This window comes from Gopherus flavomarginatus, chromosome 12, assembly GCF_025201925.1.
Source record: "Gopherus flavomarginatus isolate rGopFla2 chromosome 12, rGopFla2.mat.asm, whole genome shotgun sequence".
NCBI classification, from domain to species: Eukaryota; Metazoa; Chordata; order Testudines; family Testudinidae; genus Gopherus; species Gopherus flavomarginatus.
In genome coordinates, this window is record NC_066628.1 from 37,522,516 (window position 1) to 37,547,527 (window position 25,012).

The 25,012-nt window shown below is 50.2% G+C and overlaps 1 protein-coding gene across 1 annotated transcript in view; it reads right to left on the minus strand.

Moving 5' to 3' along the window:
• MYO15B (myosin XVB) overlaps positions 1 to 25,012 on the minus strand; it is an 84,545-nt gene that overhangs the window by 30,468 nt on the left and 29,065 nt on the right. Inside the window, exons 15-34 of the mRNA XM_050920582.1 lie at positions 24,800 to 24,928; positions 23,854 to 23,979; positions 23,483 to 23,560; positions 22,616 to 22,764; positions 22,281 to 22,326; positions 21,651 to 21,775; positions 20,612 to 20,729; positions 19,857 to 20,032; positions 18,458 to 18,551; positions 15,457 to 15,534; positions 11,225 to 11,282; positions 9,321 to 9,451; positions 8,537 to 8,632; positions 5,548 to 5,783; positions 5,283 to 5,461; positions 4,408 to 4,480; positions 2,915 to 3,112; positions 2,356 to 2,453; positions 2,061 to 2,158; positions 1,734 to 1,821 (exon numbers count right to left, since the gene is read on the minus strand). Of these exons, the coding sequence (XP_050776539.1) occupies positions 1,734 to 1,821; positions 2,061 to 2,158; positions 2,356 to 2,453; positions 2,915 to 3,112; positions 4,408 to 4,480; positions 5,283 to 5,461; positions 5,548 to 5,783; positions 8,537 to 8,632; positions 9,321 to 9,451; positions 11,225 to 11,282; positions 15,457 to 15,534; positions 18,458 to 18,551; positions 19,857 to 20,032; positions 20,612 to 20,729; positions 21,651 to 21,775; positions 22,281 to 22,326; positions 22,616 to 22,764; positions 23,483 to 23,560; positions 23,854 to 23,979; positions 24,800 to 24,928 (2,374 nt within the window). The remainder of the gene's footprint in view (positions 1 to 1,733; positions 1,822 to 2,060; positions 2,159 to 2,355; positions 2,454 to 2,914; positions 3,113 to 4,407; positions 4,481 to 5,282; positions 5,462 to 5,547; positions 5,784 to 8,536; positions 8,633 to 9,320; positions 9,452 to 11,224; positions 11,283 to 15,456; positions 15,535 to 18,457; positions 18,552 to 19,856; positions 20,033 to 20,611; positions 20,730 to 21,650; positions 21,776 to 22,280; positions 22,327 to 22,615; positions 22,765 to 23,482; positions 23,561 to 23,853; positions 23,980 to 24,799; positions 24,929 to 25,012) is intronic.

Below are 25,012 nucleotides of genomic sequence, written 5' to 3' on the forward strand. Positions count from 1 at the left end.
AGAGAGAGAGAAACACTCCAACGCAAGAATGAGAACCTGAATATGGTTCAGACTTACTAACCCTCTGAATAGCTCGGGATGATGGGGAGGGCTGGGAGGAAGCAATAAAAGAGATTAAAATCCTCAACTCAGAGACAGCCAACATTGTGGAGCCTGTTGGGTCTGTTTAGTGCTGTGGGAAGGGCTAAGGTGGACCCGAGATACCACTGATGTGCTCATGGGGTGGGGAAGGGACAAGCCATCTCCAGGTTCAACACGGAGAAAGGTGTCAGACTCTTGGCAGGAGGAGACATTGAGCGCAGCAACTCAGTGGTGCTGTTGGTGGAAGGCCCCGGGCCAATCTGACTTTGGGAGAGGAGCACGGTGGCACTGTCTACGCAGCAGAGGGTAGGTATAAAGGGTAGATATAAATGGTCAGTTTTCAGAATGGAGAGAGGTAAATAGTGGTGTCCCCAAGGGGTCTGTACTGGGACCAGTCCTATTCAACATATTCATAAATGATATGGAAAAGGGGATAAACAGTGAGGTGACAAAATTTGCAGATGATACAAAATTACTAAAGATAGTTAAGTCCCAGGCAGATGGTGAAGAGCTACAAAAGGATCTCTCAAAACTGGGTGACTGGGTAACAAAATGGCAAATGAAATTTAATGTTGACAAATACAAAGTAACGCACATTGGAAAGCATAATCCCAACTATACATATCAAATGATGGGGTCTAAATTAGCTTTTACCACTCAAGAAAGATCTTGGAGTCATTGCACATAGTTATCTGAAAACACCCATTCAAAGTGCAGCGGCAGTCAAAAAAGCAAACAGAAGGCTGGGAATAATTAAGAAAGGAATAGATAATAGGACAGAAAATATCATTTTGCCTCTATATAAATCCATGATAAGCCCACATCTTGAATACTGCGCGCAGATGTGGTCGCCCCATCTCAAAAAAGATATTGGAATTGGAAAAGGTTCAGAAAAGGGTAACAAAAATTATTAGGGGTGTGGAACAGCTTAGTAAAACTGGGACTTTTCAACTTGGAAGAGATGGCTACGGGGAGATATGACTGAGGTCTATAAAATCATGATGGTACAAAGAAAGTAGATAAGGAAGCATTGTTTATTACTTCTCATAACACAAGAACTAGAGGTCACCAAATGAAATTAATAGGCAGCAAGTTTAAAACAAATAAAAGGAAGTATTTCTTCACACAATGCACAGTCAACCTGTGGAACTCCTTGCCAGAGGATGTTGTGAAGGCCAAGACCATAACAGGGTTCAAAAAAGAACTAGATAAATTCATGGCGGATAGGTCCATCAATGGTTATTAGCCAGGATGGGCAGGGATAGTGTTCCTAACCTCTGTTTGCCAGAAGCTGGGAATGGCAACGGGATGGATCACTTGACAATTACTTGTTCTATTCATTCCCTCTGAAGCACCTGGCATTGGCCACTGTCGGACGACGGACTACTGGCCTAGATGGACCATTGGTCTGATCCAGTAGGGCCATTCTTATGTTCAGTAGCCACCAGGGCTACTCCCCAGAGCGTTACAGCCACCTGAGGCATGCGCTGACCCACTCCAGAACACACTGCGAATCAGTCGAGCACATGGCCTCACCGCATCCTAGAGATAAGCTAGCCCACACTAGCTCACACACCTCTATGGCCCAGCAGCAGTCCCTGCCACAGCCTCTCCACGTGCTGACCCAGGAAGCTCACCCTTCCCCTACTGACCTGCAGAAGGAAAGGCTCCTTGCTGGGTGGGTCCAATTTTTCCACCTCCTTTCATGCGTCCAGCCAGGCTCCTGCCATTCTCCATATCCTACAGAGAGAGGGCCCAGCATTACACGGCTCACCAGGACAGGGGTTGGGGCAGATTGACAGACAGCGTGTGCAGCAGGACAGACAGCCACACACAGGCATGCTGGGATCACATCTCCCCATCCCACAGAGCTGAACTTCAGGGAAGGAACATACAGACTGACACAGGCAGAAGGAGGAAGAGAGGAAAGGAAAGGCAGTTGTAGGCAGACAGAGGGGAGGAAGCAACGTGAGACTTACTGGCACTCTGGACCCTTGATGGAGCACTGGGTCGAAGAGGTCATCCACATAGTGCTCTAGGCCTTTGGGGGTCCTCGGGACGCCTTGGACTCCCATCCCTGGGAGCAAACAAGGGTCCAGTCACCAGTTAGGTGTGGAATAGCCCCTCCCTCCCTTCCCCAGTCTTGTTACACTGAGTATGAGCCCTCCCCCATCCCCTGCCTCCCTGAATGCCACTGACTTCGGCCACCCGGGCACTGGGGTCTACTCTGTCTGACTCCTCGAGCGCCTGCCTTGCTCCTGGGGAGGAGCTCACCTGAGTAGGTGCTCTCAGCGTCCAAGGATGGCGGCAGAAAGGGAGGAGGGAGAGATGGAGCCTGAATGCCTGGTGCAGGAGGGATGTCCCAGTCCATCCTGTCGGAGTGAAAGTCAGAGAATTGAGAAAAGCACCAAGTGCTGGGAGCATAGGCGCTGATCTCCACCCACCGGCAGCCAAGCTTCCCCCCCACCCCCAAGCTCACCTCTGACTCCTCCCCTGAGCACGCTACATCCCCACTTCTCCTCCCAGGCTTGCCACCACAAAACAGCTGTTTTGCGGCATAACCAGCTGTGAGAGGGAGCAGTGAGGAGTGGGAATGCAGCACATTCAGGGGAGGAGGCAGGGCCTGGGTGGGGATTTGGGGAACGGATCCAATAGGGGCAGGAAGGGGGCAGGGCTGGGGAGGAGACTTTGGGGAAGGGGTTGGGATGGGGCGGGGCAGGGGTAGGGGTGCAGTCAGGGCAGGGGGACACCAGCACCCACTGGCACCAGGAGAAGTTGGTGCCTATGGCTGGGAGTGGGGATGTATGCTTGGGAAGTGGCAAGTGGCACTCACATGTCCAGAGAGGCGCTCCGGGACGGGCTCCCTTCCCACTCGGGTGTGATGGGATAGTCAGCCGAGGACAGGGAAGGGTGGCCAGTCTCCTCCATTTCTCCAATGAGATCCAGCATGAAGTCACAGCCGGGCAGGTCCTGCCACACCTCACCTGTGAGCATGGAGACGGACCACCCTCGAGGCTCCTTATCCAAACCCCTGAGAACGGGAGAGAGGGAGAGAATGCCAGAGTCAATGCAGAGGAACACCAGGGCCATGGGGAAGGGAACGAGGGAGGGAGACGTGGCGAGAAGAAGAAAGAGTTCAATTTCCTTCCCCTCGTGCCATTTTTTCTAGTCCAGGATGGTTATTCCTCCCCTCAGCAGACTCCACACAGTCCCCAGCTAACTCTAACCCTCCACCAGCATATATGGATCTCACAGCCTCTCATAGCCCCCTGTGAGGGACAGATCACCACCCCTGTTGTTCAGAGGGGGAGAGTGAGACACAGAGTGATTAAGTGAAGTGCCCAAGATCAGACAGAGAATCTGGCAGAGCCAGGGACTGTACCCAGATCTGCTGATTCCCATGCCCGAAGGCCAACTGTTCTCTCCCTGGGATCAATGGTCCTCCCTCTCTTCCTGCACTCTGAGCTAGGACCAACACCGGGAGACACACAGCTCCTCCTGACTTGAGAGCACTTCACTGGGTTCTGTCAGACAGGGTTTCACCAGCCCCATCTTGCTGGCCTGCCCAAAGGCAATATGGCCTAGTGAACAGAACACAGGACTGGGACTCAGGAGACCTGGCTTTTATTCCAGGGTTTTCCAGTGGCTGCTGGTTGACCTCAGGTAAGTCATTTCCCAGCCCTGTGCCTCAGTTTCCCCATCTTTAAAATGTGGGCAATGATACTGACCTCCTTTGTAAAGTGCTTTGAGATCTATGGATGAAAAGTGCTATAAGAGATCTATGAATCATTATTATCCTCACCACCACCACCCTTTCCAGGTTCATCATCTGCACGCACACACACCCCACACACAGCAGGCTGCATCTGCACATCAGTGTCAAAAAGGAATGCAGAAGAGAAAGTCATAGGAGGGTCCATGCCATATCCTTTCAATCTCTTCCCTTCCATCCAATCCCAACCACTTCCCAAAGTACTAAACCATTCGGAGTTAGAACTGTTGAGTCCAGAGAGGCTCAGGGGCCAACCAGCAAGGGCCTGGGGTCAGGAAGAATCGTTCCCTTGTACTCTATAATTGTCCAGTATGGGGTTTCTTTCAACTTCTGAAGCAGCTGGTGCTGGCCACATTCAGAAGCGCGATCTTGGGTTAAATAGGCCAGTCTGGCAATTCTTATGTTATTGGAGGTATAAACAGTGCAATCCCATGCACAGGTACTGGAGAGTGGTGGGAAATGCAGCTATTCCAGGGATGAATGCATTACTCCTGGCCTGCAGCCCTGTCCAATGTGAACCCAAAGAACAATGGCACTCCCCCCTTGGACTGTACCTTGAACTCAGGATCCAGCCTGCGTACTGTTCCCCTGTTGTCCAGGACTCTACTTCAGCAGAGAATGTTTCCTCTAGCCCAGGAAAGAGAGAGTCAGCACAGAGCCTTCCACAAAACTAAAAACGGCACAAGATGGCAGCATGCGGAGAGCCCTGTTGGAGGATCTCACACACGGGCTGCTAAGGAGACTCAGAGGGGCCGAGAGCAGGTTGAACGCTCTCCCTGGGGGCCCTCTCTGAACTAGCACACGGGGCCTCCGTAATTATTGTGTGCTTGCCAATGCCAGGGCATTCTGGAGCCCAGAATAAGCTCTAATCGGTAGCCAGGTGCCTGTAGTCACTCGCTGCAGAAGCCCAACTTGTGTCACCTGAGGCCTGGTTTGCAGAGGTGCCGAGCACACACTGTATTACAAAGAAAGTACATTGGAATGGAAATGTTTTGGGGGAGGGAAAAAAGCCAGGGGTGGAGGTTCAGCTAATCAGCGAGCAGCAGGGAAAGTGACTCATGCTGGGGGACACAAAGCAATGGGGAGCAGGTGAAGAGGCAGATTTTGTTCTAGCTGGAGCAGGAGCAGCGAGTGATGTCTGCAGCCAGGGCACCAATCCCTAGATGGGCCCAACTCAAAAGAACTGAAACTTTGGATCAGGCTGTAGATGAGCATCCAGCCTCTGTCTCTACAACAGGCAAGACCCTGAATCTCTGACTTTGGGAGGGGCTGGGCACCGGGTTGAAATCCTCAAGCTCAGGCCAGCAAGTGGCACAGGTCTTGTGCCTACTTCCAGCCACGGGAAGGATTTTCTGAGCCCCCTTTCTAATTCCTGCGTCAGCAGAGGCCTTGTAGGGGTTCAAAGTTGGGGAGGGCAGGAGCTAGTTACCATTATAGGTGAAAACGTCCAGCACCATCTTCCCTCTCCTCTGGTTAGCGGTCCACTCCAACAGAGTGGGAGGATGGGCACGGGAGACCTCGGGGTCCGTGTCTGTCTGCTGCATTGCCGTGAGGATCTTGCGCTGGCAAACAGCATTGTAGCCTTCCAGCCCGTGGTCTGACACGAACCTGCAAACCAGGCAGCTGCCTTTAATACATGCTGCTTCTCTCTGGAAACAGCAATAGAAAAGGAGCCATCTCTCCCCCTTCCTTACTTCAGCAAGGGTTTCTCCAGTGCTGGCGAAGGGGTAAATGCACTCAGGAGGGCAGCCATCAGAGCATAGCCTCGCTGGCTCTGCTCTGTGTCTGGGTTCTTCCACACCTGGCTGACCACCTGACTCAGAATCTCGTTGCGCAGGGCCGGGTTGCCCAGCCCTCGGCTGGCGATGTAGTTACCCAGGAGCACTTCCTGCCAGCTCTGGAGGTTCCTGTCCCCGACGAACCGCAGGATCTAAAAGAAGCCCAGTGGAAAAACAGCAAGGGGCTGAAACCGAAACATTCCGACCAAGCTCCAATTGCAGGTACCTCACATTTCTGGAGACATCTGAACTAGGAGCATCAATTGGCCCCAGGAGCCCTCTACAAAATTCAGATCCGAATTGGGGTTCAGATTTCAGGCACCCCCAAGGTTTAGGAGAATTTGGGAGGCAGCATGTCCTGGGGCTAGGGCATCAGACTGGGAGCAAGCGACTCCTAAGCTATATTCCTGACTCTGCCATTGACCTGCTGTGTGGTCTTGGGGCAGTCACCTTCCCTCTCTGGGCCACAGTTCACCTGTCTGTACAGTGAAGGAAATGATGCTCACCCAGTCTTTGTGAAGAGCTCTGAGATCTATATACTGTACTAAAAAGGCAAGTGTAATGGAGTTATTAGTAAAAACTCCATAGTCAAGGCAGGGCTGATTATTGCACTTAAAGCAGACCTTGACTTCTGGTTTGTATGAAAAACACTGCATCTATTTCCCAAAACTATAGCACTTCCTCTTTGACTACGGAATGAAGATTCTGAGAATTCACAAGTATATCTATGAATAAGTTTAGGAATTACAATTATTCTAAAATAAGCCCTTTAAAAATTTGTAGCACACAGACAGACTCTTTGGTCTCCAAAGGTAACAGAAGAGACTCTTCAAACTTCCTATATAGTTAAAACTCACTGAAATCTTGTACACAGGCAACATTTTTTAAAGGGTTACAGTATTTATCCTTTTCCTCATTATTTCCACTCTCCTGGAAGTTTGAAGAGTCTGTGCTGATCTATTAGTGAGATCTTTGGAGACAATAGGAAGTTCTGATTTAGGGTGCTAAATTTCTTAATTAATTTTTAATGTAACTGAATTCCTAAAGTCATCAACAGATTTGCGTGTCAATTCTGAGAACACCCATACTATACTGAAAGAGTAAGTGCTGTAATTTTGGAGAAGATACACTGTATTTTTCACACATAGCAAAGAGGCTGAATCCCTTCTTTAAGTAAAAATCTCTGCTCCACGTCCACACAGGAAAACAGACAATTCCCTCCCAGAGACAGTAGAACATGGGTAAAGTCACAGCTCTGGACTGTATGACTGAGTTAAAATATATAGACTCAATCACAGAATAAACCACTTAGAAGGGAAGCCACAAATGCTGCAAAATGCAACATAATGGAAAGGAACAGCAGCCACGCTCAAAGTCTCATTAAATTTTGAGCCATCCAGGTGTACACATGTCTACACTGAGAGTCACTGCACGACTGTATTGCTGTAACTCCGACCTCCCTCACTCCACCCCTTCCCTGTGGTTTGTCATTCTCACATGTTCGATCAGATCTATACAATTAGCCCCATAACACACTTTTGGATGTAAGCATTAGTAGAGACATTTACCTTCAGAACAGCCCTCCTACCCCATCCTCTCAGGACACTAGCCTTTAAAAAGATCAGGTGATCCTGGCCGCTTTTCCTAACTATTTTGAGGGCCCTTTCAAACCTCCCCACCCTGACTGACTATGCTTCCCATGGTTGGCTTTGAAAAACCACTAGTGTTTTATTTAACCAGAGTAAACATAACAAGCCTCACAATAGTGCTCAGTAACCCTTCTACTTCCCACAGCTAATCTTACCAGAGCCTTCCCTTCCTGATCACAGCCCAGCTTCCCAACCCCCGCTGTGATCCTGCCCCCTTTCTCCTCTTGGGCCAGCCACGAACCTTCAAATCTCTCATCTGGGGGAGCTTCCATTCGGGAATCCAAATCTCTGTGACTCTGTGCCCCCAGTAGCACATGTGCTTTTGATCTCCATCCAACATGTCCCAACAATTTCACTTTACTCTTACCCTATAACAACCTCTCATGTCATACAATTTATAGTTAACATAGTCGCTTCTCTGTCCCCACAGGGTGTTGCCCCTAATTACTTCCCCCCATCCCCATTCACATACAAAACTCTCACCCAACCCAGGCTAGCTGGCCCAGCTGGGGTTGTAGGCTAAAGTGCTTTCACTCAAGCTGGTAACCCACCCCCTTTGCTGTGTGGATGCAGGCTAAACCACTAGAGTGTTGATAGCCCTGCACTGCCTTTCCACAGTTCCCCCCCATGCGCCCAGAAGGACAGACAAGTTCTCCCACCATTCACTGGGAAAGAACAAAAGAGCGGCTCAGCTTGGTGCAGGGCTAAGAACCATGAGATATGCCCCCAGAAGCCCATGTGATGTACAGGGGTGACACAGCACCAGTGAGAACACAGTATCTCATGTGCGGCTTTGCAGCACAGCTGCTCCTACCCGGGTGCTCATCGCCAGCATTAACGCTGCAGTGAGGACATATCATCAGCCAATTTACTTCCCCAGAAAAGCTCAGTTCAAATCCCACCCTCCCTCCTGTCTTCCAGCTTGTTTGAATGAGGCTTAGGGAGCTCAGGGGACCTGCCCATGGGCAGACAGTGAGCGACTTGCTGCATATAAATCCAGGGTCCTCCTGGCTGTCAGTTCTTTTGCTGTCACCTCTAGACCGCATGACTTTCCTTCTGGGGGTACCACTGCGCTTGGGGTCCTGTGAACCCCAGCAAAGCCCCTTCGCTTCGGGAGACAGAAAGCTTCTAGAGGAGCAGAGTGCCTGCATAATGTGCCTTCATATTTCACTAATGCCCCACTACAAAAGCCAGTGGGGTTGCTTTGGGATTGTCCAATATTGTAGGCTAGCTGCACCCCTGCTCCCTGCACTCACCAGTTTGTTGATCTCCAGAGCACTCTGCGTGTCCTTGCCCTCCAGGCGGGTTAAGGGCTGCTGCAGGGGCTGTCCAAGGGCAGGGAAGTTGGGCTCCTAGGAGGTGAAAAAGGATGGAGTTCATGGCTGGCATTGCCAATGGCTGGGGCGTGCCCCCCTGCTACAAGCCCTAGGAGAGAGCCGGAGTCCACGGCAGGACTATGCATTCTCCCAGCTGTGCCAGGCAAACAAGGGCAAAGAGCGGGCTGAGGAATCAGATGACTTGTCACGAGGCTCAGTTCTTTATCAGACTCCTAGGCAGAGTCCCTAGTGACAACCCAGTGCCATAGACACAGCCCACGAGGACACAAAGCACAGACAATGTACGCAGCCCCTGTGGGGGTGTCTGCAGCCCCCGACATTCAGGCATGTACCGAAACAGAGAGTTGAGGAGGTTACGGAGCCCAGGAAAGCATCCTAACAGAGACAGTATGGGCAGGGACGCCAGAACAATGTGTATAGCCGGGCTGCTGATAGTCATTGAACCAAACTGTAAACCCTGAATATAATGGAAAGCATTTCGAGTCGGGGGGGTGCGGCAGTTCCAGCACCTATGATTATGCGAGAGAGTGGAGGAGAGGCAGAACGCTGTGAAATCTGGGGCAGACTGGCAGAGGCAGGGAGAGGAGGAGACAACACTGATGCGGGGGTGGGGGTAGGGAAGTAACAAGCAGGGAGGAGGCAGGAGAAGGAGCAGGAGAGAGTGGAAGGGTCCCTGTGGCTTCTGGTATCAGCAGCATCCTACCTGGAAGTGAGACCTCATGAAGACGGAGAAGGGAGAGTCATTGATGTTGGGTGGGAGGGAGAGGTAACACTTGGCCTTGACCTCCGGAGGTGAAACCTCCATGATCTGATTGGCCTGGGCATGGTGCTGACCTGTAAGAGAGAGAGAAAATGGACACTCAATCTCAGGCTCATCTAGACACGGTGCCACACACCCAATTACCAACACACCCTGCCCACCAGAGACACTTGCACCATCACCCAAGGCAACTGCACCAACACCCCTCCCTGAGACACCAGACACCCACATCACCCATCTTCACCATCACTCTCGCCCACCAGACACCCTGCACCATCCCCACCTGAGACACCCATGCCATCTGCCCATCCCCAGACTTCTGCCCACACACAGCTGAGCTGCTTCTCTGTTCACCCTCACGCTGCCTTTTCTCCAGCTGGGGTTGGAGCGACAGAACAGGCCTCCTCAAAGAATGGACTCTTTTAGAAAGAGGGAATTAGCAGAGGAGAGAGGGGTCATGAAAACAACATATCCAAGATTAACTCAGTGAGGGGCGTGGACCAAACCTCTGACGCCCGCAGCGCTGAAGCAGCCCATAGGGAACGCCCCAGGCCACGGCTCTGAAAGGGTTTCCATTTTTTTACAGGTGTATAAATAATGCAGCACTGCAGAGACTCTGCTGGCAGTGTCCCAGTCGATAAATAAACCAGAGGTCACCGTGAGTGAGGCAGAAGATAAGGGATTTATCGGGGCGATAGGACAACAGATGCCTCCCTGGCTGCAGAGACTTCCCCAAGCAATATGGCTTCTGCACGCCTTCTCCAGCAATGCTACTTTCCTTCCCTCCCACCTCCTCTCCCTTCGCTTTCCAAGCCAGTGCCTCCCCCACTGCCACCTCCTCTGGTTAAACCCTATTCATGCTCCAGGGGAAGCAAAAGGTTTTTCTGTCCCAGGAACACTTGAGATTTCAAAACTTTCTCATTCTGCACAGGGACGAAGTTAAGACCTTTCCAAAGTGTTCATGAATTGGAAACAGAGGTGGGCAGGGAAGGGAAGTGGAGAGAGAGGGAATAGCCCATTGCCTGGTGTTCAGGGCACTCAGCCAGGATAAGGGAAAGCCAGGTTCAACCTCCTGCTCTGAATCAGGCTATTCCTGGGACGTGTCTGTCTGCCCCTCCGCCCTCCACCCCCCCCAGCCCCCGACCAGAGGAAACCTTCCTGACAAAAGCTTTGTTGAAATGGGTACGTTCCTCCCAAAAGGGTTTGGTTTTGATGAATCAGCATTTTCCGATGGAGGGGAAAAGGAATTTTGTCAAAACATTCCCAACCCGCGCAACTCGCCACACATCTCTTTGGCCGCAATACTTCGTCATCTACATCTCCTGGGAGATGCTTCCGTGGGCAAGGTGCATGGGGAACTCAGCGCCATCTGCTCATTGACAGGTGTCTTGCCCTGGTGACTAATTAATTTGTATTATGGCAGCACCTAGGAGGCCCAACTGAAATAGGAGCCCCAATGTGTTAGGTGCTGTACAAAGAGACAGGCCTTGCCCCACAGAGTTCTAATCTAAATATATGAGCCATACAAGGGCAAAGAGGCACAGAGAAGGGAAATGACTTGCCCAAATTCACTTGGCAGGTCAGTGGCGGAGCCGGAGGGATAAAACCCCACATCTCCTGAGCTCCAGTCCAGTGCTGTATCCACCGGACAATGCTGCCTGTCTATCCCTGTATCTTGGAGGAGGCCCTTATACACATCCACCTGGGTTATCATGTTTACATTTCCAACACTAACAGAGCAGATACTATATAGGTGAGAGAGCGTGCCAAACACACACACATGCAAAGCCACGAACGCAAACACCATGAGTTAGAATCAAGAGAGCGGGCTGGAGGGGTTTTCTTACCTTTGGCAGAGTGCAGGAGTGCTGCAAGCTCTGCAGGGATCTCCAGCAGCCCCACATCCTGAGGAGAGAGGGAGCAAAGAGTCAGCAATCGGGGTCACAGTAGCCAAAGAAAAATAAATTCATTTCAGGCAACACACGGGGTCAGACGGGGACAGGTGTTTTTACTCAGCCTTCGGGCTACGCTGCCACTGACATCAACGACAGCGTGGCTGGAGCCAGGACTTGAGCGTTTGAGCCAACCAGAGTAATTGGCGTGTGTGCGTTCTAAAATTTTATAAAACACAAGGAAAAAATAAGAGTTGCAATGAAGAGTGCACTGGAGAAAGGATGGTAAAGTAGGAGAAAAGGCCACTGCTGCTGAAGGTCAAGCACTGTGGGGGGAAAGATACCAAACTTATTGCATTTTGGTTACTTCTCCCAGTTCCAAGAGGTTCCTAGTTTTGTATAGATGAGACCATGGTTCTGGGTTTTTCCCCCACTGCAGCTGCTTTTTCACTATTTTGCAGCATCCAAGAGAGCTACTATACAAATAAAAAGAAAAGTGGCCATGAAGTTAATGGAGTTAATCTGGATTTATGAGATTGTAACCTGGCCCCTAGGGTCTTTTCTCTACTTCTCTGCACCTCGCATTGATGTGTACACCTATGCAAAGTGGACACACCTTGCTACCATTTCAGAATGACACCACTTTGCACAGGTGTCATCGGGTATGTCTACACTGCCATTAGAGGTGTGAGTGCAGTATGTGTAAACATAACCGAGCTAAGTTTGATCCAGCTAGCTCATGTAATGTAACACATGCAGTGAAACTGCAACAGCCTGCCCAGGATCCTGGGTACGTACTCCAGAGGCCAGCCCATGCTGCTGCGGCTTCACTGCAATTATTATTCAAGTTAGCTAGATCAAAACTAGTCTGATTATGTCTACACGGGCTGCAGCCACACCTCTGACTCAAGTGTAGACAGACCAATGACGGTATATGGTGCAAAGCAAAGGAGAATTAGGCCCCAGGGTCCTTGCCCTGAATTTCTTATGCTTATTGGGCCTGATTCTGTCTCCTCCAGTTGAGTAGTACCTTGCTAGGTCAGAAATCCCATTTATTTCAATAGGCTCGTCACTTGAGTCCAAGCCCATCTGACCCACAACATCCCCACTGCTGTTTTCAGCATGCTAACTCGAGCAGAACTAGCGTGAGTCTGTCCACCTGGACTGGGAAGCACGCTCCCAGCTGCGGAGTAGACATACCCGAGTAAAGCACACAGAATTTGGGCCTTTTGTTTTAGCTCTGTATGATTAAGCCACTCAGTAACTGATCATTTTGACATCTCTTTCCTTTCTGTCATGACATTTCTCTGGGCAGCTATTAACAAAGACAACTTCCCATATTTTAACCAGTCTAGTTTGGCCAATCGGTAAAACATCTGATTTCAAGATTACCCTTGGTAAAGACACTGGAGCATCCAGGAAGCAGATAGTAGCATTTCCAGACTTGGATCCATGTTTTAGAACCCATGGTTATCTAAGGAGTGCTACTCAGGCATGCCCAACTGTGGGCGGCAAAATCCTCAAATACAGACAATTTGCATGGTTTCAGGTTTCATTGCAAACTCAGGCCTGGTTTACATATAGTTTTTGAATGTGTAAATTACTTTAGTTGGCAGCAGGGAGGACGGGGAGGAATTAACTGAAATAGCTGTACATGTACAACCCAAGATATGGATGCAGTTATACGGATATTCTTTATTCCCCTTTCCATAAGGGAAATAGCTATAGCAGTCTCAGGCACCTTTATTCCAGCAGAACTGCTTTATACCACTTCAACAAGACAGGGAAAGTGGTACAACTTTCTAGTGCGGACAAGGCCTCCATAGATGTATCGTATGCTTCACTGCCATGCCATCCACAACCCGAGACAACATGACCTCCGTTTCAAGCCAACCTGGGCTGAAGCACATTGATCTCAAAAACCAAGCGTAACTCTAGGCTTCCTGTGAGTCTGTACCACCTTAAACCCAAAAGGAAATCAAGAGAGTGGGTAGCCGTATGAAATGAAACCGAAGGCGGTATTTGCATAAAGTGAATGCACCATACTGTCCAGAGTCCTCAGTCTTAACACAACAAAGCAAGTCCCAGGCTGGGGCCAAGCCTTGAAGAGGGGGATTGGCCTTTGCTTGTTTTGCAGCAGCACCAGTTGGGCTTCATGCCGCAGACAGAACAGGGGGCGGAGCATCCCCCGGGAGTTGCTGAGCACGCACAACTCTCTCTGATTCAGTAGCAGTTGAGAGGTCCTGCCTGCAGGGCCGTCCTTAGGCATATGCAGCATATGTGGCTGTGTAGGGCACCCAAAAATTTGGCGCACCCCTGTGTCTTAGTGTCCACCCTCCCACCTCTTCCTATCCCTATTCTGACCCTTCCCGCAGGCTCCACCACAGCTGGTGAGTCTTCCTCCGGAGGGGATCTAGTACTTAAAAGTGAAAAAGCCTCCAGCCTGCCAGCCCTATTAGCAGAACACTGGAACTGTTAAAGAGCCCTTCAAGTGGTAATGAAGCCTTTTAACAGGCATTTGCCACCCCCCAGGTATATACTGTCAGTTTCTGAATTTACTGACAAAAACAGTTGTGCATCACTGTAATATTTACTCAGAACATGTTAGTCTACAGGACCTTGGTTTAAAATGCGCTTTAAAAATATGTCATTAGTGTGTTGCTGAAGATTATAAAAATCACATCTCTAAAAAAATCCTTGCATAGATTTTTAGATGCACAATCTGAGTATTCATCTTTAGCCTTAAATGCTTGGCTCTTCAGACGTATTTTTTTTTAATAAATCCTTCAAAAGACCACCCTTATCTAAAATACACATGCAAGCCCGGGCTGCCATCGGGCACAGGGGTACCAGTTTAATAATACTGCATAGGGCCCCATAAATCCTAAGGATGGTCCTGCCTGCTGCAAACGTGGATGATTCAAGGACAGAAAAGCAGGCCAAACTTGTCCCAAAAAATTGTCCAGAGAGAATCATTTGCCCAGTTGCATACTTGGCCCCTCTTCACTGCCGTTGTGCAGGTGACAGGCTGACATTTCTGCTCAATCCTGCATAATTAGGGTGACCAGATGTCCTGATTTTATAGGGACAGTCTTGATATTCAAGACTTTTTCTTATGTAGGCACCTATTAGCCCCCACCTTCTGTCCAGATTTATCACACTTTCTATCTGGCCAGCCTATGCATAATCCATCACAGAACTGATAGAAACCACTAAGATTTATTGGGACATATCCCAGTATCATGCGAACACAGCACTAGCCAAGGTATTAACCCCTTCATGGCAACAGGATGTTGCACCCTCATTTCTGAAGTGCAGGAGCACGGCTGGAATTTTGGCACTGCAGAGGGAGACACCTGGAGGCTGGTCCTGAAAGGGGAGCTGCCTCACAAAGGATTTGCTAAATTACATATCAGTCCATATCAGGGATCAGGCCTGATAACCAGACAACAGACTATACCCACCTTACAGATATTATTGCTGCTAATCTCTTATGATTATAAAATGTATTTTACCCCAAAGACCTTCATCCGCACTGCCTCTCTCACATCTACAGACAGACCCCCCTCCCCAGCACACACAGGAACGGTTCAGGAACAATCACTCCAATGTAGCCACCCTAGAGGTGGCAAAGAGGCAAACAGCAACAAAAGCAACATCATGCTTCAGTTCAAGAGAAGATGATGATACTATATCCCCTCGAAAACTGCAGGTGGAATTACCCAAGGTGGGCTTTGGCCCCTGGCTTGGGGCTGACATCCCTAACTCCAAGGAAAAATCCCATAGAATCTATAATAAAGACAAGTGGTTGAGATTGAGGGCCCTGATTTTGCAGGTCACCCAGAAACAACAGTGGAGAAAAGGGCATTAAGGCAAGATTTTCAGTCCCTTAGAGCATTTGATCACCAAATTCCATTAATTTCTAATTTCCCAAGGTCAGCCCCAGGCATTTGGATGCCTACACTGCTCCTCATCAATGCACATTATCCCAGGGAATTGCAGCACTTCGGCTCCCTTGGATGGATGGAAAGGGCTCCTCTGCCAGCTGACTCAGTTATACACTCCCCGGCAGGGACAGACCTGCCAGATCATATCCATGAAGTTGGAACCAACTCCCTTATCTCTGTCACACTGGTGGAAACCCCAGCAGGCCCTCCTAGCTGATACATCAGAGATTATCGACCTACCATTCCTGGGGAGCTACCACTCTCCTCGCCACCTTTGGCCAGCAACTCCTCTCTCTGCCTGCTGTCCTCACGCCTCTGCTGTCAGAAGGAAAAGAAATGGCATGTGAGGGCATTTCCTGGGGTGTGCCAGGCATCTCAGAAGGGCAAATGCTCTGCACTACCAGGTACTTCTAGCTACAGTTCCCGGGGATGTGCAGTAGCTGGCCTGCCATGTCAGCCGCTGGCGTGTTAAAAAGAGACGGTGAACAGTAACACAGCATCTTCTTAGGATCTAACTACAATAGGAGGCTAAGGTTTGGCCGCTGCCCTTAGCACCCACTAGGGGTCTAAGACCCACATTCCCAGGCTGGCCGCAATCAGAAAGGAGCTTCACCCACACAGCCCGCTTTCCAGATAGCCTGGCATTCACTGTCTCACGGAACACCGGTGACAGTGCCCCACTAAGCATTCCATGACCGGAAACATGGTTCATTGCCCTCTCTCGGCAGCTGGAAAACCTGAATCCAGCCTGGAGAGGTACCCAGAGGGCCGCCCCCAGCCCCCGAGGGTTGGACAAGGAGTCAGGGGAAGCCAGGCTCCCATTCAGCTCTGCCCTTTCCCAATCGGCAGGCAGGGATATTCCACCACATCCCACCCAATGCTACTCACCTGCCTCCTGCTTGGAGGCTGTCTCGCTCCCTCTCTCTCCTGCTTGTCTGCCCAGGACGTGTGTGGCTAGATGGGAAGGGACCAGGGCTGGGCCAGCCTGGGCTGAGAAAAGGGCAGGCGTACTAAAGTCCTCCCAGGGCAGCGCTGCAGGGGAAGGAGGCGGGGAAACTCCGGTTCCAGCAGGTGAACTTTGAGACCTTTTATTGTCGTCACTCCGGGAGGGACCAGAGCCTTAGAAAGCAAACATGGAGGGGAGGGTATGGGAGGCTTTGCTGTGGTTACGCTGGAGAGGGATTGGAGCAGAGCCGAGAACACAGGTCCTGCTCTGGGAGCACAGCACGGCCACCCATGCCTGGCCATGCCTTACACTGCAGGGATTTTCAGTGCGTGTCCTGCAACCATCCTTCTGGCCAAGGGAGCAGCTAGATGAGTCTCTCCTGTGGCTCCTTGTGAGCCCTTGCACCCGAGGAGTATGTGTTAGGAAGCTCCTCTGCCTCCAGTAGGAAGCTGAAGTTCCACCTTCTGCAGAAGAAAACAGAGCAGCAGTGGCTACTATCTCACGGCTCTTCGGCAGCCTTCATGAAACGAGTTTGACGATCTCATGTCTCATCTCAGTGGATACATGTCCACAGCACAAATCCACGGTCACTGTAGCTGGCACTAAGGAGCCCGGCTGTTGGCAGAGAGGCCCAGGATTTAAATGGCTCCTGGAGTAGCTCTCAGGGTCAGGACAGGAACACGCTGGAAGGGGCAGTGGGTGGGAAGCTTGTGTGATGGCTGCCATTTTGGCTGTCACCGGGGATTGATTTGTCAACCTCCAAGCTAAAAAAAGGCATGAGTCACTACAGCTTGAGCTCAAGGCTTTGTAGCTGAGAGCTCTCATAACCTCTCACGCCTGCGGCTCAGGCACAGCAGGGGATACCACACACCAGAGACCAGGGGGTTACATGTGTGCTGTCTCTGCCGATGCTTAACCCAGTCCATGGAGAGAGAACTTCAGTCTCTGTGAATCTCTCCATCGTTTGGAGCCTTCCTCTCAAGATTGGGTGTTTTTCTAAAAGAAATGTTCCAGCTCCATCATCAGAGACGGGCTGGATACAAGAATTCCTAGCTGGAACCCTACAGCTTGGGTTATGCAGCGGTCAGACCAGACTATCATAATAGTCCCTTCTGACTTTTAAACCTATAAATCAATCCCTCTCCTGAGAGTACGTGACCATCCCTGGACTGGATTCAAGGAACAAGACGGGGAGAATGACTCAGCCCATCTCCTAACTCTGCAAACACTTCCTCAGCTGAGATTTCCTTCTTGTATGTGGTGGTGAGACCTGGCACCAGCACGTCTCCTTCGCCCCCCAGCACTGGGCGACCCTGAGAACTGGCTTAAAACCACCCTTGTTTAAAGCCACACTACTGTTTACAAACTCCAGCTAAAAGCAACCAGATGTCAGGTTTATTTTTGGTTTAAATTAAGCTGAGGTGACCAGTGGCACCCCAGAGCCACACTTCAACGCAGCTGTTTGCTGTGTCAGCGATTTTGATCAGGCAATCTCAGTCCACGCTGAGCATGTGGCAGGCAGGGCAGCTCCACGCACTGACACCAACAGGCTTCTGCCTAAGCAGGTCTTGATCAGAAAAAAATGCTAGCAATCGCCTCCTATTTTGGCCTGTATCACTAGACACTCCCTTGCGGTGGAATGAGGATCTCTTGTTATTAAACACTTAGGAGCCTTAATGGCACTTGCTTTGATCTCAGTTGAGGGGCAACCTCTCAAGCCCCTGTGGGACACAACCCTGCTCAAGTCACATCTCCCACCTTGCCCGAGAGTGGGGGGCCCCCAGCCTGGGTTCAGGCTCCTCTCCACCCTGATGACTGTATTCTAGTGATGTGAGGCTGCCACTCAGCTCTTCCCGTGCCTGCATCTGCTGCGGGTTAGGCTTGTTCTGCCTGGCACCCTGCATACTGAGTCCAAAGGATGTTTTAAAGCTTCTTTATATTCCCACAGGGCCTCGTTCATAGCCCCTGCCCTTGGTCGCAGAAGGGGTTTAAGGGCACTCTCCTGTAAAGCCTCAAATTGTCCACGGGGCTCCCTGTGCAGCAAGACAAAGATCAACCCATGTCCCCCACCCCTGCTTGCTCCCAGTCCCAGACCCTTCATCTGCTCTGAGAGCCGAAGGCAGGATTAACAGGCTGGGAAAATGCCACTGTCTAAATTCCAGAAACGATCTAAAGAGATCACCCTGTCCCTACCCTAAGCACACCTCCACAAGCTGTGTCTGTATATCCCGGAGCGAGAATGGTCCCTGCAGCGCTGCCGTGTGCACTATCTGCTCCTATGCATGGTATTATTACCTGGCAGCTCTTCCGTGTCTGCACCAAGGGCCTGGAGATTAAAACTACTGTCCCAAGCTGCACCAGCATCATCTTCAACCTCCTGTAGCGCTTCCTGAGAGCAGAGGAGGGGCAGGAGGGGAAGGGAAATTCAGCAAAGCAGGCCAGCCTGTGGACTAAGCCCACGGGCACAGGCCCAATGCAGCTCTGGTGTAAGAAAGGCACAAGCTCAGCAACACCAGAAAAGAGCAGGCTGCATTTGATTTGGCCTTCCTGGTTAGCCAGGCCTCCCCTAAACAGCTACAGCTATGTCTGTTGGGGGGGGAGGGCAGGGTGTGGGGGTTTTTTGGTGTTTTTTTTAAACCAATATACAGGCATAAGCCCTAGCATGGATGCAGTTATACCAGAATAACTGCTTATACCTGCATAGTTTATGCCAGTTTCCCAACCTATATCAACAGAGGCACTTTTGTATCAGTATCACTGCACGCATGGCAGGTGGGTTTTGCCAGCTTAGCTATATTCATATGACGATCAGCAAAACATTTCGAGCATGGACAAAGCTTGAGTTTGCCATCTGTATTCATCAGGGTTGGAATTCCCAAGGGAGTTAGGCACCAAACTCCCAATGTAATTCAATGAGATTTAGGCGCCTATTTCCCCGGGGCATCTTTGCAAATCCCAGCCATTGCTCTTATCCATCCCCTGAAAGGCCACTACAGCACACAGGGGGATTAATAATCAGTCACGATAAAGTGTCTGTCTTAGGTTCCTATGCATTAGGAAGGACAAATACAGGGCACGTAAGGCCCTGTGTACCATAGGACTTAGTGTCATATTTGAAATAATTTTCCAAGCACATTGATGGGAAACATGGTGAGAGTCCCCACACTGCTGGCTTGTGTGAGGGTCGCCCTCATGGCCAGTACACTGGGGATTGAACCAGGGACCACTACAAGCTAAAAGGATAAGCTGCTACAGCTTGACCTAAAGCTCCATAGCTGTGACACTATCAGCCCATATCTTCTATAGATTGACAGAGGGGGACCTGTAACACACACACACCTGTGTGTTACACTTGCTTAAGAAACTCTGCTTCCAACTATCAAGAGGGTTAGCTTGCAACATGAGAACCGCTGTCAGGGTTGTCTCGATAATTGCACTCTGAATCTATGTTAGACCCCGGTGAGCTACATCCACATCGGCAAATGTTTGTCAAGCAGGGCCCCGCTCCTAGCATGGACAAGCACATCAGCTGGGCAATCAAGACGGGCAGTGCCCATTCTGTCCCTGCATCCCATTGCAGATGGGGACACAGGACTGGACTCCGATTACTGAATCTGCACACGGCCCCCAGCAGGTGCTTATGCTTACAACTGGCTACAGAATATGAGCATTGGTGTGGCCTTTGATCTCTGACCTTGCCTGGTGCCCCCGGAAATGAGCCTGGATGACCATGACCTTCTGCCGGAAGACCTGGAATTGCCTGCGGCACATGAGGCCTCGGAGGTTCCGCTGGAGGGTGACAACGGCCCAGCTCTGCTTCTGGTTCCATCTTCTCTCTAGCAGCTGATTGGCCTTCTCCTTCAAGAAGACCTAGGCAGAGGAAACAGCTGCTGACCCCCAAGGAGAGGCAGAGTCTATAATAGACACTGGTGTTTACAACCCCTTAATGTCACCCTAAACCCTCATCATAACGCAGGTTACCCACTGACATGAATCCATTGTTCTCAGATAAGGTACCCTGGGATGCTATTCCAGGCCCTCTCTCTATCTAGGGAGGGCTGAAATGGGGGGGCTCTGGCTCAGGATTGAGGTACCTCAGGAGTGCCAAGTGCGGGGGCCCCAGCAGTGGAACACTAGGGCGTGCTGCAGGTTAGCACAGTGGTGCACACAGAAAGTAGGTGGAGGCACAGGTCAAGACTGAGATGCATTGGCTGCCCAAGAGAATCAGTGTCTGCACTACGGCTGCCTACGGCCAGTGTTGTCTTTCCCTTTCACAGGCACTAACAATCTCCAGCTAAAAGCGATAAAATAGAGGTCAAACAATAGAGACAGCCCAGACAGGAGATCACATCCATTCATGTGCAGAAGCTGAGCACCCTACTTAACATCAGCACCAAGGGGGTGGACAGACAGGGCTCTGGGATCAAGACAGGAATCCTTAGACACCACCTTTGTTACTCCAATCTGATAGAGGTCCGAGGGATCCCCCACCACATGCGAGAGCACCGCGGCGCATCCATCCCTCTCCTGCGAATAGCTCTGCCCCTGGCCAGTCAGAGCCCCATACCTGAAAGACAAGGAGGAAGCCCAGCATGCCCTGGATGACACCAGGAGGGTCAGGTAAGAGAACGAAGCCTGGCACTCTGGCAGCTATGGAAAATCAGGCACAAATGATCTCCCTGAGGCCTGTTGGGTCCCACTGGCAGCACATGTCATGAGGATATTTCATTAGAAACTGAACTGAGAACATTTCACAAAGGCCACCATAAAGCCATCCCATGGAAGTGGCTTTCAGCTGCTACAAGTATGGACCCAGTCCTGCCAGTACTCACACATATGAACAACTCCACACACTGTGTGCCATGGGATTCCCCATGCGCAGAAAGTTACTTGCGTCTGTGTGCGCGTGCACTTGCAGGTTCTGGGGCCAGGACTGGATTTGAACTCATGGCCTACTGGTGAGGGCATCCGTTCTCCTATCATCAAATCATTGTGACACTTCCCTTTATTGGCTTCTGATGTTTACCTTCCCAAACCTAGACACTTTAGAGAGACATTTGAGGAGAACACATTTTGGTTTGAATTATTCACCAACATCTCTTTCTTTTACTTTTCTTACAAGGAAAGACATTAGCACTTCCCTACCTCACAAAGATGTTGTGAGGATAAATACGTTAAAGATTGTTAGGGACTCTGATATAGGGCTGCCAATTCTGGTTGGACATATTCCTGGAGTTTTCATCACAATATAATCTTTAATTAAAAATTAACCTTTAATTCCTGGAGACTCCAGGGCAATCCTGGAGGATAGGCAACCCTACTCTCATACCATAGTAATAGGAGCCAGGTAAGTATCTAAGACAGACAGATCCAAACAAGCCTGAAGGAGGTAGGCCCAAGACAAATAGCCACACCCCATTGCTTGCGTCATTCCCCTTGAGCGGCCTAGATATCCCAGCCAAAAGGAGGAGAAGACAAACCAAAGTACCTGACTAAGAAGTGCTGGAATGGAATGCGGATGGGGTATCCCTCCTTCCTGATGTGGATGGCCTCCAGTACCCCGGAATGCCTCAGCTGACAAGTGATATATTCCACATCAAAGACGTCGGACAGCTGTGATGTGACGCCATGGGGAGAGGAAAGCCAGGGTGGATGGGGAAGAGGAAATGGACAGATAGAGAGGTGGACCAATAAGAACAGCCACTCCTTGTTGGTTTATCCCCCCAAGCTTCCATGAATCCCATACAGCAACTTTGCCATTCTCGAGGGCGGGTGGTATGCTCTCCACATCCTGCCCCTCAGGTTTCTGGAGGCACTGATGCAATTTCCCAACAGGTGTGAAGGAGGGACCATGTGGGCAGAGGTTGTGAGAGACAGAGCATAGCTTGTAGCTGGGACCACAGAGTAGTCATCACTGAAATCCTGTTCCAGAGAGGGTCTGGGCAGGCAGGAGAGAGGAGACACCTCGCAATGCCATTCCCCACTAATGGGAGTGAAGACCAGATGGCAGCAGGCCAAACAGGGAAGACTGGAGAGCAAGGGAGTGAACTCCTCTGTCTGAAGGGGTCCCCCAAAACCTGTGGCTGCTTCCACCACCTAAAGCAGGTGGTTTTCTTACCTTTTTCAGATTGGGCGTGATGCAGTAAATGAAGAAAGTATGGCTCCTGCAGGGCAAAGGAACGGGAGAACACATTAACCTCCCTGTGCCAGAGCATCCTGACTTAACCCCAGTCCATTCCCAGGGCCAAGGGGAGCTCCCAAATCCCCACAGGGCTCAGTCAGTCTCTGCCACACAAAGCCAATCCTCCTTTTCTGGTTCTGTAGTCCATTCCTGGATCCCCCCCAAGCTTCTTATCTCCCCTCAAACCAAGCCCTTATAGATTCTAGCCAGGGGTGACTCTGAGTAGGGCAGCCAGCTTGCAATGGGGACAGTGCCATCATGGTGTCGCCCACCTCCTCAGCTTGGCTGTGAGATCCTGCAGGGATTGCTGGAATCGGGACACCAGAGTAGAGGCGTGATGCTTAAGCCCTTTGCCTCCCATGGCCAACTCCCCCTGCAATCTGTGATGTCCCTTGGCCCGCTGGAAAAGGTGGGACACCAGCTGGAAAGGAGACGGAAAAGGGAGATCAGTGAGTAACGCTCCTCTTTGTGCTATGAAATACGAGTTTCTGAAATTATTATGGTCAAAGAATGAGAACCTGGTCCCATCATCCTCCTATCCACAAGAGCAGGGCTGGGACTGTTCGCGACCAGAGTATGTTCCCACTTCACCCATTTGCCCATGGACTTGGCAAGGTGCATAATTTGTCTCCAATGCATTTAAAGAAGGGACTGTGTTTTCCCCAAGCTCAACGGAGCTCCTTATTGCTAGAAGCATCAGAAACAGCACTAAGGCCCAACCCTGAGTGCGTGTAGCAACTCCTCCAAAGCTGGCACCATGCCACCAGGGTGAGCAGAGTCAGGTGTTTGTCTCTGGGGGGGAAAGGGGTGGGGGGAGAAATATTGGAAAGGGAAGGAAAGGAGAGACCAAAAAAATAGGGATTTAAGAGTCTGGAAGAGGTAATGGATAGAATGGGTTAATTCGCTGCCAGCATCCACCCTGGGCACTGGGACTGATCTCCCTGGGGGGCTCAGAGGGTAAGTCAGCAATGAGTTTAATGGGTCTATATCCATAGCTCAGTCCAGGTTTCCCAAACGGCAGCGTCAAGTTTCTTACTGTTTCCCAAACTACCCCCCATCACCTGGGTCTTTGGGCTTCCCTGAAGAAAGCCATAAAGGATCCTGCATCAGAGCAGCATAACCCTGAATGAATACTGTACCTTGAAGTGACTCCGGGAGAAAATCTCAAGGACCTCTGGGTGCAGCTGGTCGTGGTTTTTATTCAGAAACTTGTGAACCTGTGAAGCCAAACTCTGACTGATCAGAGTACAGATCGTCACAGCCAGACACAAAAACCCCATCATTGACAGGTGCAGCCCAGCATGCTGCTAAAGTTCCCTTCAACGAACCTTCTGACATGTCCTATAATGACTCAATTAGCCCAGTGTAACTTGAGACCAGTCCAGCGCTTTCCCTAAGAAGCACCCCCAAGTTCCCAACATACTGCTGCCTTATCGCCTCCGTCCCTAGCACACAGTGCTCTCTGCTCCAGCTGCTCAGAGACTGCTCCAGCCTGGTCCCAGGAGCTTACCTGGTAGGTGACAGGACCTGCATAGTGCTGCACGGTGAAGACTGGTGAAGGCAGTTTGGGCTTGCCATACCAAGGATTGTTTCCATGATGGTAATGGCACTTCTGGAGGAAAGTGTGGTCAGTGGCCTGTGCAGGAAATAGACACATGCCTCACAGTGTTTTAGCCTATTCTCAGATTGTAGAGCCATTGTCAAACTGGGATTAAGGTTGTAAATACATATTAGTTCCTAAAAGGGAACCAGAAACATCTTACACTGTATGTGTTATCCACTGTTCAGATGTGTTATACTCTCTACCTCCTCCCCAACTGCTAGTGGATGGTTCACATAAGGGGGTAAGAGTCTACTACAGCTACCAGCTATTAGGGTCACTCTTTTAGTTTAAGAGGTAGAAGCTCTGTGTTTTAGTGCTAGGGTCTGGTGTTCAAACCCCACTGACAACCCATGATGGATGGGGAAAGAGGATTATCATATAAACTCTTCAAGGACAAAACAACAGTAATGTCCACCTTTGACCATGCCATGAAATTTTAAGTCTTCAAAATAACCCTAAAAAAATAACCACCCCACCAGTCTTCATGGAGGTCTACTAAATAAAACATATTTGGAATATTTGCACCAAATGCTTTTGAGATAGGATTTTAAAAAACATAGTACGCCAGTTTCCTAGCAGTGAAATAACTCAGCTTTTTCAGACTGTCTTATCTCACAAATGTCTTCACTACTACTGTACCCTCCCCCACGCGCACACACACAAAAGGTAAACACAATCCCATTTAGCAGAACAGCAGCCCTGAAATACTTCAGAAAAACTGGAGATGAATGAAGAGTGGGCATCAAAATCAGAATTCACTAGTCCTGAGTGACGTTTCTCCAAAACCCTCTGACCTACTCCCCACTTCATTTGCTGTACCAAGCATGGTTGAAAGCCATGATGCGTTCTTAACCTGAGCCAATGACGTCTGGTCATCCAGGATGCGTAAAATGCCATGGGGCTTTGCAGCAATCAGATCCAGGCATGACTCGTGCATCTTGGAAATGGGAATCCAGACTAGCTCCTCTTGGGTGTATTCCTCCTATGGATCAGAGGTAATTCAGCCAGCCCCGCCCACAAGCCATGAAAACGAGATGAAATCATGGAGTGAGCAGAGAGATCCAAT